Below are 15,745 nucleotides of genomic sequence, written 5' to 3'. Positions count from 1 at the left end.
TCAATACATTATTACACATAATAAATTTATTGAAAAAGAAATAAAATACCTTAAATGATTCAATTCCTCGTCTAGCACTATTTATACTTTTATTTTCTCATCTATCACCATTTGTTTTTTACTTTCATATCTAACATCTTTTTGTTTTTATTTCTCTGTCTAGCACGATTTTAAAAGTAAATAAAAAATAAAAAAAAAACTATATTTTTTATTTAATTTATTAATTTATTTATTTTTACTTTCTAAATGACACTAGATAGAAAAATAAAAATAAAATGTTAGTTGGAAAAATAAAAGTGTAAATAGTAATAAAGAATTCATTCTCTTAAATCCTGTGAAAAACAATTAATAGTATTAAAAACAAATATATTTCTAATAAAAAAAAGATATAATAATAAATGCAAATTGATTAACTCAAGGCAAAATATATAGTAGTTAACAGTCCACATAAATTCGTTTGGATTTATTATGACTTTCAGAAAAAAGATAAAAAAAAAGTTAAAAAGACAACTATTTTGATTTACTATAAGAATGAAGAGCAAGAGTCCACATATTCCATCACAGATTCTGAATTAGCAAGGTGGGAAAAGGATGATGAACAAGGAGACAATGGAAGAGAAGGAGAAGGTGGTTAATGGAAGGGAAGTGATACCCCTTCTCACCCCTTTCAAGATGGGAAAATTCAATCTATCTCACAGGTAAATTGACATGGCTATTACCTTGATCACCACATATTGGTTCCTCAAACCAAATTCTAACTCAGTGTATAGAGAAATGGTTAATATGTGTTCCATGCTGTAGGATTGTTCTGGCACCATTAACAAGAACAAGATCTTACAACTTCGTGGCTCAGCCTCATGCTGCTCTCTATTATTCTCAACGAACAACAAAGGGTGGACTTTTGATTGGAGAAGCCTCAGGGGTGTCAGAAACTGCACAAGGGTAGTCTTATCTTCCATTCTTTTCATTTTTTTCTGTATTTTTCTCAAGTGAATAACCTCAATGTATGATTCCTAGGAATTTCAGAAACTAGACACATTGGCAAAAAGGAAGAAACATAAACTAACATGTTTTTCAAAACTGGTCAACCACAAAAAGCTTTGGTACCCAGAAATTTGATTAATTCATTTGTTGCATCTTTTTTCCTTGTTAAAGATACCCAAATACACCAGGCATTTGGACAAGAGAACAAGTGGAAGCATGGAAACCAATTGTGAGAGCTGTTCACCAGAAAGGGGGTATATTCTTTTGCCAACTTTGGCATGCTGGAAGAGTCTCCAACTATGGTATTCATATTTGTATTTATTCCCCTTCACTAGAAACTCTATATGACAGTACTATAGTGCATATGATGGTGTCTCTGAACTTTCATTTAAATTTCAACCTTCATTAATTATTTTGAAGTTTTGCACGAATGATGCGGTAAACATTGATAATATATATTGAACAGTGTATCAGCCAAATGGAGAACCTCCAATTTCAAGTACAAACAAGGCAATTGAAGGTAGCAGCACTAAATACCCCCCTCCACGTCCTCTCAGAACAGATGAAATACCTATGATTGTCAATGACTTCAGAATGGCAGCAAAAAATGCTATAGAAGCTGGTAGTAACTTTTGCTCAACAGATTCCTCTTCTTCTTCTAGTTCCTCATTCAAAATGTGATTTGACTCTACAAAATGTTACCTACATACTTGCATGCATGTGATATGCTAAAGTGCTTAAGTGATATATTTATACTCAATCATATTTAATAAAAAATTGTGTTACTAAAAACTTCATGTTAATGAAGAAGATAATGTGACAAAGTCAATATATGTGTGATTCAACTGGTAATTTATTCAGGCTTTGATGGTGTGGAGATACATGGAGCCAATGGATACTTAATTGAGCAGTTCCTTAAAGACCATGTGAACGACAGAGATGATGAATATGGAGGTAGCTTAGAGAATCGTTGTCGATTTCCACTCATGGTTGTGAAGGCAATAGTTGATGAGATTGGATCAGAGAAAGTTGGTGTTAGACTGTCTCCTTTTGCTAACTATTGTGATTGCAAAGACTCTGACCCTCAAGCATTGGGCATTTATATGGCACAATCCTTAAGCAAATTGGACATTCTTTATTGTCATGTCATTGAACCCAGGATGATTACAATGTTTGAAAAGTGTGAGACCAATATGTCCTTGTTGCCTATCAGAAAGGCTTTTGGTGGAACCTTTATTGTTGCAGGGGGGTACAATAAGAGTGGTGGAAACAAAGTGGTTGCCGATGATGGTGCAGATTTGGTGGCTTATGGACGCTTGTTTTTGGCTAATCCAGATCTACCAAGGAGATTTGAAATGGATGCTGAATTGAACAAGCCTGATAGAAGAACTTTTTACACCAGTGATCCTGTTGTTGGATACACAGATTATCCATTTCTTGAAAATAATGACTGAAAGAACCTATGAAATTTCAACTATATGTGCCTACATTGCAATAAAGAACTATGTTCTTAGCAAATGCATACACCAATTTCATTCAACTAGTTATGAAATGTTTCTTTCATAGAACATATTATAAGTAAAGCAAATATGATTAAGTAGTATGAATGTTTAAGCAGCAGTGAGATATGATTATATACAGTCATTATTCTCCTCTACAATAAGGTAGAGGTATATAAGAAAGACATTTCTTTGTATATGACAGAAGTTAAAGAACTTGTTTCTTTTTCAGTTGTCTTCACTAGTGATTTTTTGTTGTTCACCTGTGAAATGATGAAAAACTTTATACATAAGAACATCTCCCTGAGTTTGTTTATATTAAAAAATATAGGGAAGAAATAAAAAAAATTAAAAGTAGAAAAACACTGTTAAAATAAACTTTCTTGAATTTGATTGTTTCAAAACAGTATCTTGTACAATAAAAAATTACATTTTCAAAAAAAGATTAATGAAATTAATTTAATTTATGTAAAACTATTCAATGATGATAAAAATAATAAATAATGCAATTTTGAGATAATAAAAAACAGAGAAATGACATAATAAAAAATCCAAAATAAAAAAAAAATATAAACAAATGTCAAATATGAGAAAATAAACTAAATAAGAAAATAACATTGTGTATGTGATTACAAAATTTGGAAACCCAATTTCAAAATGTTTAGTGAGTTTTAAAAAATAAAGATATACTTGGTGAAATGATATGCACTGAGTAAAAAGTTTTTCAAGCTAATCTAGTAAAAGTTGAAAATGCATCATATGGGCAAAAGTCCAATATCATAACACTGAATATAAACTCACACACTTTGAAATTAATTTTGTGTGTATTCAATATTTTACTATTAAATATATGCTAGTAAAAAATAAAATAAAGTTTTAAAAAACATATAAATTAAAACATCAAATAAACTTCACCAATAGTTTTAATAAGTATAAAACTATATAATTGTTAAAATTAAAAGATAATAGTACTGATTTTGCATCCAAGATATAGAAGAATTCAATACCAAATAAAATTAAAAATTTGATTATATTTTTACTTTAATAAATTGGCTCAACAACAAAAAAGACTATTATTTACAAAAGATTATATTTTTAAATTTAATATAAACTTTAAATTACACAGACTAAATATTTTTACAAAAGAAATCAAAGTGATTTATGAGAAAAAAATGTTAAACATGTTATAATAAAATATTATTGAAATAAAAAAACTGTCTTAAACTATTTTAATATAATTAATTATTTATAATTTTCACTCATTTATAAATCAATTATATAATTTTATTATTAAAAATTATAATGCTCCTTTAGTATCTAATTTTAATAAAAACAAATTGATAACCATAGTAAACAAGTTTCACTCTCATATCTGACTATCATTAATATTTTGTTTCATAATCTTGGTTATATTTTTCATTCACAGTAACAAAATACACGTTCTCATATCTTCATTCTTTTATCATCAAACAATTAAACAATACTTTTAGGTTCTTATTACTTGTGGATTAACTCTACACAAATATTATTAAATGAAAACATAATAATAAATCATTACTTACTCAAATCAAAATCTAAAGTAACAAGTTAGAATGGGTCAGTTTTCAATTTTTGATCGTTTTTCAATTATATAACCAGTCAATTTTAAGCATCTGAATAAAAGAAATAAAAATAGTTTTCAGTATAATAATTACAACAGCAGATGCATGTAAAAACCTTATAACCTCTACATTTTTATTTTTAAATAATAAACATGATATCATTAAATAATAATAAAAAATTCATCCCAATTATTATTAATTATGAAAAATATTACATAAAAAATAAATATAATAAAATATGATTATTTTTTCTTATCCTTAAGAGCATGTTAATCCCTTTTCTTCCCTATGTCCTTTCTTTCTCAACATCCACCAATACTTAAACGCAAACTGAACCCAATTGCATTGCTAAGGAAATTAATTCAGAAAGCCAAGAGCTAATTCTCAAATCCAAGCAACAGCCGAATTGCGATTGATCAGTTTAATTTCATGCAACGAATAATAATTAAAATTAAAAATTGACAACAAAAGAAGGTGTATTGCGAAGAACCTTAACAACCTAAAGCAACTTGTGCCTAAGCAAAAGAAAGAAGTAACAAAATTAGAGGTGAGAGACGCACGTTTAGAAGCAAAGAGTTGCGTCGATGCTGCATTGGGTGAAGAATTTGTGGAACAAAATGAGTGTGCCGTGGAAGACGAGGTGTACGAAAGCAAAGAGCGAGATAGTACGACACTGATTTTTGTTTTTTTTTTTTTCTGTGTTTATAAACAGGAAATTTTCCTGTGTTTTACACCCTCATTTACCTCTTCTATTCTCATCAAAACAAACCATCATCCTTTCTTCCTCCTACTCTTTATTCTTTTAAATATCTCTTTTTCGATCTTCTAAACAAATTTATTGATATTTACCTATAGGAATAAAATTGTATATACTTAAAAACATTTAAAGAAAGAATTTTTTATATATTTCTGATGTTTCAATTAGTTTTTTTTTCTCAATTTTCAATTTAAGTAATATTTTTTAATTTTACCATTTCAAATTCAAGTAGTTACAAAATAATAATTAAATAAAATAATAAAAAACATGTAAAAAAAAAAAGAAAACTCAACAGATATTAATTTTTTTTAAATATTAGTTTTAAAAAGAAAAAAGAATAGTTTTCAAAATATAATTTTATAAAAATCATAATATATTTAGTAACTACTCAGAAGAATGATAAAATAATAAAATAAATATTAATATGAGGATAAAATTTATAAAAAAAATATGTAAAAAAAAAACAGTTAAAAGGAAATCCCTTTATATATAAAAATAATAATTATAAAAAATGTTATAATATAATTACATTATAACCTTATATTGACAAATATATGAAAAACCAACAAATGATATAACTAAATCAAAATATCATATACAAAAGAAAATTGAAATATCAGAAATTTATTCAAAAAAATCATTTTAATCACACTAAAACAACACACAATATATATTTTCAATTTTTAAAATATATATTTTTGTTTATATATATATATATATATATATATTTAAACAAGATAAAAAAGAATATTATAACACAAATAATTTAACAAAATTCACAACCAATCCAAACACAAATCTTATGGTATGAGTTTTAAAAGGAACAGAACAATTTGCACTAATATAATACAATATTAAAATATGCTAAATTACTAAAATGTTCATTCTATACACAAAAATAAATCAAAAACTACTTCAAATATTCAAAAACTACTTCAAATACAAACACATATAGTTCAACTCATTAAATTAATTTAATTGCATTCTTAATAATTTCATGGTCAATTTGAAAATTTATAACTAAATATTGCGTATGTATGATTGTATACTTAAATATCCAATAGTCAGATTTACAAATTAATGACTATATATTTAATATCCAACTGCCATTACATATTTATGCGAATACATTTAATACCCAACTACCATTACATATTCATGTCTATACATTTAAACATTTGCTAAAATTACAAAAAAACCCTAACCAAATAATACGACCTAGATTATAATATAGATAACAAACAGAAGACTAATATCTAATTTCTTTTATAAAAATATGTTCTTAAAAAATAATTACTTAAGATATTTTTTATAAATATTAATATACATCAAAAGTATATTAAATTGTCTTCTATAGGGATTATAAATGGATCAAATTTAAGTATATGAAATAATTATAGTACAAGTATAGAACAATTCCAACGGAAAAATATTCAAAATATACTTTTACAAGAAAGAAAAACTACAAACAACTTTTGTATATAAAATAGAAACAGTTAATCTGTGAGATCATGCTTTTATGCATTACATGACTGGAAAAGTACCAACAAACACTATACAATCAACCATCATCATCAGTCAAAATTCGTCAAATGATCCAACAACAAAAAAAATACACATGTAAACTGATTACACGATGAAGGATATACCTCACCATTATAAAATTTCGATAAAGTTTTATTAAAATTACGTTTTAAAGCAACACTAATCAATTACATTTTAAAGCAGCAACTTTTATCGTTTTAAAACTACGTTTTAAAGCAACACTAATCAATTACATTTTAAAGCAGCAACTTTTATCGTTTTAAAACTACGTTTTAATATCGCCAAACATTAGTTCAAAATAAATGTTGAGATAATTCAACTTCAAATAGAAAAACACGTATGAATGTTGATACAATGCAACATTAAATTGAAAAAACACATACATCAGGTGCAGAACACAACACCCAAAACATTAAAATCACAAAAAAAAAAAACAAAACATACAGCACAGCAACATGAATGAAGTGTGACGCATCATAGCATATGTATATATACAGCAGAAATGGGAAGATAAGCCAATTATATTCATACAAACTTAACCAGATTTCAACAAGAGAACTAAATCAAACTAAAAGCTCTACAAAAGATAAGCACCCCTTAACTAAGCAGTTGGATTTAGAAGTACAAATAAAGATCTCCCATCTTTCAACTATTCACGTTTTGGACAGACAAAACAATTTTACGGAGGGAGCAGAGAAATATTTTTCTGGAAGAAAGAAACATGTTTGTTTATCATCAGGAAATGACCAGACCACCTACAAAAGATGATCCAAATCATCAAAACCTACATAAATTGTTATCAGTCCACTCTCTAATCATCATCCTCCTCCTGCATGAAATAAACAATACCAAGTAAATATCATGCAAATAATTACCACAAACCACAAGGCAATGACGCAAAAAAGAATAAAAAGAAACCTCGCCACTGCCCTCCTCATCATCATCCTCATCATTCACCTCAGATACTGACTTCTCAGATTCTTCTTCATCTCCAGCAGTAGGACCTTCCGCCTGACAACAACCAACAACATAACCATATGAGAACAATTAAGAGTACATAAAATAAACCAAACCATCATTTCTGTCTTGCTATAATATAAAACATCACCAAATTTGCACCAACCTGCTTCTTGTTATAGGCTCTCATGCTTTTCTCATACTCCACCTTTCGTTTCTCAGACTTTACCACAAATGGTGCTTTATCCTAAACAATTACCCATTATTTCAATAGTATGTTCGAACAAATCAGTTTATCATGCATGGTCAATAAATAGTCAAGTACATACAGCATCAGACATTGTTTTCCATTTTGCTCCAGCAGCCTTTCCAACCTGAAATGTTCAATGAAAGTAAGATAACTGAAAGAGAGTTTTATACTACAAAATTACAAAATTATAACAACACATCACTTACGGCCGAAACGGCTTTGTTGTCAGGATGTTCCTTGTTGAATTGTTTCCTAAATTCCTCCCTTTAATAATATAAAGATATTATAAGAAAATAATCACAAACCATGTATACAACAACATCATTCCAACAAAAAAATATATCAAGCATTCAAGCAAGCCGCGTAACCAGGATCTAAGATAATTTACATATTTAGGCCAAATTTATATTTAACAATAAAAAAATAGAGAAAACAAGCAAAATCATCAAATGGAGGAAAACAGGGAAATTTTCATTGGACAACTATAAAAGTTTAAACGCCAACAATATGCAGCAAAGAGATAACCTACGGCATGGAAAATCAAACGAATTATAAAGAACAAAACAAAAATACATAACAATTACATGAAAACAAAGAAAGCACTGGGAGGCCTCTTTGGCTTGTTAGGGTCTTTCGCAGCCTTCCCCTTCCCTGCTGGTTTCCTGGACTTGGTGGCTGCACCCTTCTTGTTCACAGCAAGTCTGAAATTCAAAGCAAATTCAATGGAATCCAAAATCAAATAATAGAACGACCAAATCTGATATATTAAACACGATACATAACAGAGATCTCAGATCTGAGATCCAGAAAGTCGAAAATACAACTTTCTCGTATATTTCACTGCAGGAAACCTTGAATCGTGCGCGAAATAAACAAATGAAGGAAGGACAAAAAAAAGCACAGGAAACTTACTTGGCATCGGCTCTCTTAGATTCGGTTTTTGACTTGCCTCCTTTCATGACGGATGCTGCAGTAACACGAGGAGATTAGTTTTATTCGGTGGAAATCACAGAAGATCGATGAAAACGATGAAAAATTGATGAAAAATAGAGAAAAATTGAAGGGATTACATACGGAGAGAGGGGAATAGGGTTGGGAGTTAGGGTTTGAGTGGAGAGAAGAAGAGAGAGAAAGATAAGGGAACGATATGTTATACTATGACATAAGGCTAGGCACAAATGCGGGGAGATATTAAGCTCATTCAGAAATTGAAATTCAATTGCAAATGAAATGAAATCAAAGGGGTCAGGGGTTTAGGCGGGAATTTAAATTTATTTGCCAGGTCATTGATCCGTGTCTTTATTTTGTGTTGGGTGCGTTATTCCTAAGCTTATGCCTCCGTTACCCTTTTGTGTTTTCTCTGTGCTTTCTTCTGCAATCGCCGATCTTCTTCATTGCTTTTACTTCTATTTTCCGACTGTGATTTGGGCCACTCTATCAAACCCATTTCTAGTTTTATTGCCTTCTTTCAAGCCCATTCCTTCTTCCTTCATCCACCAAACAAAAACACACCCACTTTCCATAACTCATACATTATATTAAAAAAAAAACTAATTTTATCAAAACAGTTCCACTATCTACCCTTTTCTCATTTCACATGAATTATTTAAAAAATTAATTAATTTTTTAAAATTAATATTAATGTATAATTTTTATATGATTTCTCACTCTTTCTTATTCTAAGGCAACAAATAGAGCATACCTTTAAACATTTTCATACCAAATCTTACCTATAAAATAAAATAACTTCCATTTTCAATCATTATTTGCATTCCATTTTTTGTGTTTTCAATTTTGACTCATCTAAAATTATTTATATATGTATGTTACATTTCTATCATCGTAAAAAATAGTCATCTAAAAAATGAGTAAAAGAGGAAACATTAGTATAAAATAATTAGGTTAAATTATTTAGTCTGTCTCCATTTTAACTTAATTTGTTAAATTTAACTTTCTTTATTTCATTAAAAAATAATTTATATTTACTTAATTTTCTTAAATCAAATGAATATGATAGTAAAATATTTCATTGCGAAATTTTGTGAATGGATGTTTGCTCAACATTAATTATAGGATTGTTGTTACTTATGTGTTAAAAAACATATTAATTATAAGAAAATTTTAAAAGCATAATAATAAATTAATTAAATTAATTTTAAATAATAATATCGATTAAAATATTCATATTGAGAATATAATTATAAAATTGATTACTAAATTTTGAATTAAAAAATAGTTTCTTTCTTTACACCTTTTTTTACATTTTTTTTATAAGAAACCATTTTCATATATAAACCAATTGTGAATCATTATTACGGTGGTCATGATTACAAAATTGTTAAAATAAAAAGAGGGAAAAGGTTGAAGTAAAGATAGAATATGGTTGTGATTTTATTATATAAATTAATTACACTTAAATATATTATTTTGATTTTAATACATTTCCAAACTTTCACTATATAAATTATATATACCAAATTTACTAAGTATGTAGTCAGTGTTTATTCCATGAATAAATTTGACAAAGATATTTACCAACTAATCATTAAAGTTGACTAACTTTATAACAATATTCCATAACCCAATCTTGATCAGGATGAAATTAAAGTTATATATGATCAAATATTATGTTATAGAAAAAAAAAAAAAAAGGAAGACAACAACATGTATATATAAGTTATCACGTGTAAATCCTTTAAAACTTAAGTTTTTAAGCACTTATTTTGGTCTACGAAACTATAAATAACTAAAATCACACCCTTTTATCTAGATTTAACATTTTATCTCGTTAAAACAATATTTTTTAGTTTTCCATTATACTAAATATAATCTAATTTTTTAAATTATATTATTTATTTTTTTACTAATACTGCACTTTAAAAATATTTCTATATAGTAATTTATTGCTTTTACTAATGCATCTTAATTGTTTTTTCTTCACAAACTACTTTATTTCATTCTAGCATTGGAGGAACAGATTATTCAATTGGGGAGGGGTGCCTGTAAGTAACTTTGACTGCTTCAAAGTCTTATTAATATTAGACATTATAGTATATTCCTTGGTCATCCCATAAGGTATATTCAGTAGTAAGTTTAGAGTATTAAAATCATGTATAATTAGTTATTTTATTGTTTTATGTGTAAAGAATACATCTTGATTTAATAAACAAAATATTTCTCTCTTATTTAATATAAGATGACACGTACAAGTTCCATTCTTTTGGTCATACGTGAAATTTATTGTCCTTCCATTTGAACATTATTCAGTTTTTACTCGCATGCAAATATGTACTTTAACATTATCATTTATAGTCTTTCCTTTTCCAAGTTTTTTATGAAAGTAATGGTACTTTGGTGGAACAAATTTCAATACAATTTCTACAAGAGAAGTTTTAGAATTGAAAAAAACAATTCATTTTATTCCTAAGATTCATGAGAATAGAAAAACTATAAGCTGTAGAGTAGAAATAAATCTTAAAAAGAAAAGTTAAAGGAGAACTTGGGGAACCATTAGGTTTGTCTCGGTAGTTGAAAGTCGGTAGTTGAAAGTCATAGTGTTGATACATAAAACAATAAAAACCAAATACCTATTACAGCCAAACAACTAGGAAAAAATTAAAAAACGAGAATTATTGAAACTTGCATATTGAAAGATCAATCCGACAAAATAATCATGAGCAGCTATAATATCATAGATTTTGTCCTTTTGACCAAATTTGTAATCTTCATTAGCAGATTCATTAAGGTAGAAGTTACTAAGGAATCATTTATAGCACTGAATAGGGAGTTGCCAAATACACCAGTCACACCTAACACGTGAAATTGATGCATAAGAATATTATGCTCAATCTGAAATACAATCATAAAATTGAAAGTACCATAAATTCCTAAAGGCATTCCATCCGAAAAGCTTCCTTGACCAATAGGATAGATCAAGAAAACAACAATAACAGCTGCATCAGGAGTTGAATATGCAACAGCAATCCAATGATGCATACCCAAACGAAAGTTAAGTTCCCATTCACGACCCATGTAGCAAGCTACACTAAGTAAGAAATGTAGAACAATTAGTTCATAAGGACCGTCGTTGTATAGGCATTCATCAACAAAAGTCACTTCCCATATAGGATAAAAATGCAAATCTATAGCCGCAAAAGTATGAATAGTCGCACCAGAAATGATATTGTTTCCATAAAGTAGGGATCCAAAAACAGGCTCGTGAATACCATCATTATCCACTGGAGGGGCAACGATAAAAGCGATAATAAATACAAAAGTTGTGGTTAACACAATAGGAATCATCAAAACACCAAACAATCATATGTAAAGAAGATTTTCGATGCTGGTTATCCAGTTATAAAAGCGACCCCGTAGGCTTTCAATCTCACGTCTCTCTAAAATTGCAGTCATGGTAAAATTCTAGTTCATTTAATCACTATGGAATCCCAAGCACAAAATTATCTATACTGCGAAAATTTGAGGACTTGTTATTCAACAGTATAACATGAATGATATATCAGTGTCAACCAATACTAATATCCATAGTATGTTCTTATTCATTAGTATGTTCTTATTCATTTCGGTTTATCCGGATTTTTCTTTTTACCCCATTTCATTGATTCATGAAAAATGCTTGTAAAATGGATTGGATGTCATATGAATTAACTTTTTGTATCAATTTCCTAACTTTCAGTGTGAAATGTCATTTTTCACTTCACGTTAGGTATTAAAGATCCGACCTAGAAAACTTGTCCATAATTACAAGTTTACCACTAAATCTTTTTATACATCATGAAATTAGTATGATGTGAGAGAAATAGGAGAGAGTTTCATGGACGACAAGTATGAAGACAAATATAGGTAAGATGACGATGAATAAAATGAACAAATTAGACTTGTGAACTAATATAAAAGAGAGTTTGTCAAAAAATGATTATAACTTGAGTTGGATGTGATATGAACTAATTTTCTACATTGATTCTCCAACTTTTGACGTGAAATGTTACTTGTGACTTCACGTCGTGTGTTAATGAAACGATCTATAAAACCTTCTCATAATTACAAGTTTACCACCACATATATTTTTTTGTAATTAAAACAAATTGACATTAAAATACTTTCCTTTTTCTTTTAATAATATTTTGTTTTCATGTGATGAGAGATGATGACTCAATTTCTCATATAACACTATTTAAACTTTTATTTTCCCATCTAGCACCCATTTGTTTTTATTTTTCTATATAGGGCATTGTTTTGTGTTTTATTTTCCCTATCTAGCACAATTTCAAAAGTAAAAAATAAAAAAAAATGATAATTTTAATTTTGAATGCATTAATTTTTTTTTGTAATGTTTAAAATAAAGAAATGAGTTTTTACAAAATAAAAAAAAGTAATAAATTAAAAATGTTTAGTTTAAAATTATTTTTGTAAGAATGAAGAAAATAAAAAAATAAAAAAATAAACCCTAAAACAACATAAAAGTTTAATTTATAAACATAAATTAGTATTTAATTTTATTATTATTGATGATGTAATTATGTTAATTTTAAGTAAAAAATACAGGCAATAATTATAAAAAAATAAATTCAATTAGTATTAATTAGTAGTAGACATAATAATAAAAACAGAAACAAAAAAAAAAGAATGGCAGAAAAAATAATAATAATAACCTAAAACATAAAATATGTAAAATAAAGGCAAAACAAAATAAGATGAAGATAAAAGATAAAAAAAAAAAAATCTAAACAAGATAAAAATAAGAGATATAAAGCGATATTAAATAAGTATATCAAACCTAACATCTTTGATTTCTCCATCTTTCCTTTTGTATTACACACCCAACATTTTGTAGATGAAAGACAAAATCCAAGAGAAGTACGACCACCAGGCTTATATGCAGTTCGCTTGGATGAATTATGGTGTGACTGTGGAAAATTCCAAAAACTACACCTACCATGTTCCATGTGCTTGGTGCATGCAAATATGCTCACACCACGATTTTGCTAGGTACATCTCACTTGTGTACACATTGCAACAGGTATTTCATGTGTTACGAAAGACTATTTGGTGAACTCATAAATGAAAAGTATTGACCTGTATACACTGGTCAAATACTGTACCCAAGTCTTAACAGGAAAATAGTCTCAAATGGGAGGCCTAAGTCAAGTCAAATTAGGACTGATATGGACATAAGAGAACAACATGATTGAACAAAAAAATGTTCACACGGTCAAACACCATGACACACAAAAAAAACGTGTCCTAACATTACTGAGTTGTCAACTTCTTGTCATTAATTATGTTTGGAAAAATAAAAACAAAATGGTGCTATATGAGGAAATAAAAGTGTAAATAATACTATATGAATAATTGAGTCGAAAAATAATTTTTGTTACTTTGGGTGTCTAACTCAAGTTTCGTAATAATGGCTAACATACAAAATTTATAAAAAAAATGACATTAAAATAGTAGTATTATTATTCTATATCAACCATTATTTTATATTATAACTCACTCGTTATATTATTCGTAAACATAACTTTATTTAAAGTTTCTATCACTTAATCAATATATGCAATAAATTCTATATATTTAAAATTATTTAACATTTCATTTACATATATTAAATTGATATAATTGTTACATGTGATATAAGTTATTATAGATCAAAGTTACGTGGATTCAGTTTTAATTGAATGATAACTTTGAATGGTTATTCTAAATAAATAAAAAAGTTGTACTTTGACTAAAAGTTATAATTTTAACCAGTAATAAGTGTCTGATCCTATAATAATATATAAAAAATTAAACTATGTTTGTTTGTTAAAGTTTGACCTGTATATTGAGATAATGTATAATTATAATTAAGTAGTAAAATGCTAATTGTACCGGTAAGGGTTTAGGGTTTATTCCTGCCAGAGACCTTGTCCAAAATCTGAGAGACTTGGTCGACGATCTAGTGGCCGAGACCTTCGAAGACTCGGTCGAGACGACCAAGAGCGAGCAAATCTGGCTGATGGCCGGCTCATGCCTAAGGCCGACGGCCAATCTTAATTATCTTTAACGCTCAAACCAAGGTCAGCGAAACTAATCCATCGTTAAGAATTAGGTAATGCAACCCTAAGAGGTATCCACCTCGACAAACAGGCCCAACAAGGTAGGCCCAACAAGGTAGGCCCATTAGAACAATATAAATAGCACGCATCAAGGAGTAAATGTACGTTATTTATTACTGTTCACCTACCTGAGAGCTGACCACCCACTTTACTGACTTGAGCGTCGGAGTGCCTTCGTAAGTACCCCACCATCCGGTGTCCTCCCGAGACCGAGTGCCGAAGGAGAAGCAGGAGGACGAAAAGAATCTCAGCTCATCACCCAGTCACCTGCCCGACCGAAGAAATGAGAAAAATTCAATAGTTTTCTAGATCTCATCTCCCTAGTAGGAACACTAATAATTATATTTTGTACACAGTGTTATATATCCCATTTCATCCACATAAATTATATATATAATAAGACAAATTTTTTTAATAATAAAACTATAAATAAATAATATTTGTAAATTTTATTAATTTTAAAGATATTTAAAATAGAAGCACAAACACTTATTCATCCTAGAAAAAAAATATTGATCTAAAAAAGAATTAAATAAACATTTACTACACCCGAGGAATTATTAGATAAATGTTTGGATCATGTAACACCCCAGGAAATAGAAAAAAACTGTAAAAGAAAGAGACGAGAGAAATATTTTAAATCAATATAAAAAGCATACAATTTTTTTTAAGAAAATATTTAATTATTTACATAAATAAAAAGCTTCCCATAAAAGTAAAAATATGAATTTATTAACAAGAAGTGTATATATTTATTTGATGGCATAGAAAAAGTAGATTTAGTTTTGATGAGTTGTTTTTTATTAGAAGTGCAACCTTAAAAAAAGTTTTTAGAAGCATATGTTGAGTTTGTATTTTTAAGGATGTGGTAAGAATAAGTTAAAAAGGGTTATTGTAGGAAGAGGAAGAAGAAAGTGAGTGTGAGGTGAAGAAGAAGTGGAAGTAGGAAAAAGGCGATTGTCACGTGAGGTGCACGGGTGGAGCAGAATATAGATATTTTGTTTTATATATATACACGTATTAATTTATTTGTAATT

General features: G+C 28.2%; 2 protein-coding genes across 3 annotated transcripts; one reads left to right on the top strand and one right to left on the bottom strand.

Moving 5' to 3' along the window:
- The first annotated feature begins 545 nt into the window (after positions 1–545).
- On the top strand, positions 546–2,714 carry LOC137821801 (putative 12-oxophytodienoate reductase 11). The gene is made up of 5 exons (XM_068626558.2): positions 546–698; positions 802–942; positions 1,156–1,286; positions 1,451–1,606; positions 1,846–2,714. The coding sequence occupies exons 1-5, from the start codon at positions 592–594 to the stop codon at positions 2,436–2,438; spliced, it is 1,128 nt and encodes a 375-aa protein (XP_068482659.2). The 5' UTR covers positions 546–591; the 3' UTR covers positions 2,439–2,714.
- A 4,175-nt stretch (positions 2,715–6,889) lies between these two features.
- On the bottom strand, positions 6,890–8,865 carry HMGB2 (high mobility group B2). Of its 2 annotated transcripts, none has more exons than XM_068626557.2 (8): positions 8,750–8,865; positions 8,506–8,560; positions 8,178–8,294; positions 7,800–7,857; positions 7,673–7,717; positions 7,510–7,590; positions 7,305–7,397; positions 6,890–7,215 (listed from the first exon to the last, which is right to left on the bottom strand). In XM_068626557.2, exons 2-8 carry the CDS (start codon positions 8,550–8,552, stop codon positions 7,198–7,200), a joined length of 459 nt encoding a protein of 152 aa, XP_068482658.1. In that variant the 5' UTR covers positions 8,553–8,560; positions 8,750–8,865; the 3' UTR covers positions 6,890–7,197. The 2 variants fall into 2 exon arrangements, with proteins under 2 accessions (XP_068482658.1, XP_068482657.1); XM_068626556.2 differs by having other exon boundaries at positions 8,668–8,757.
- Positions 8,866–15,745: the final 6,880 nt, after the last annotated feature.

This window comes from Phaseolus vulgaris, chromosome 9, assembly GCF_051622355.1.
Source record: "Phaseolus vulgaris cultivar YP4 chromosome 9, ASM5162235v1, whole genome shotgun sequence".
NCBI classification, from domain to species: Eukaryota; Viridiplantae; Streptophyta; class Magnoliopsida; order Fabales; family Fabaceae; genus Phaseolus; species Phaseolus vulgaris.
Note: the sequence above shows the minus strand (reverse complement) of the source record. Positions and strands in the feature narration are given on the sequence as shown.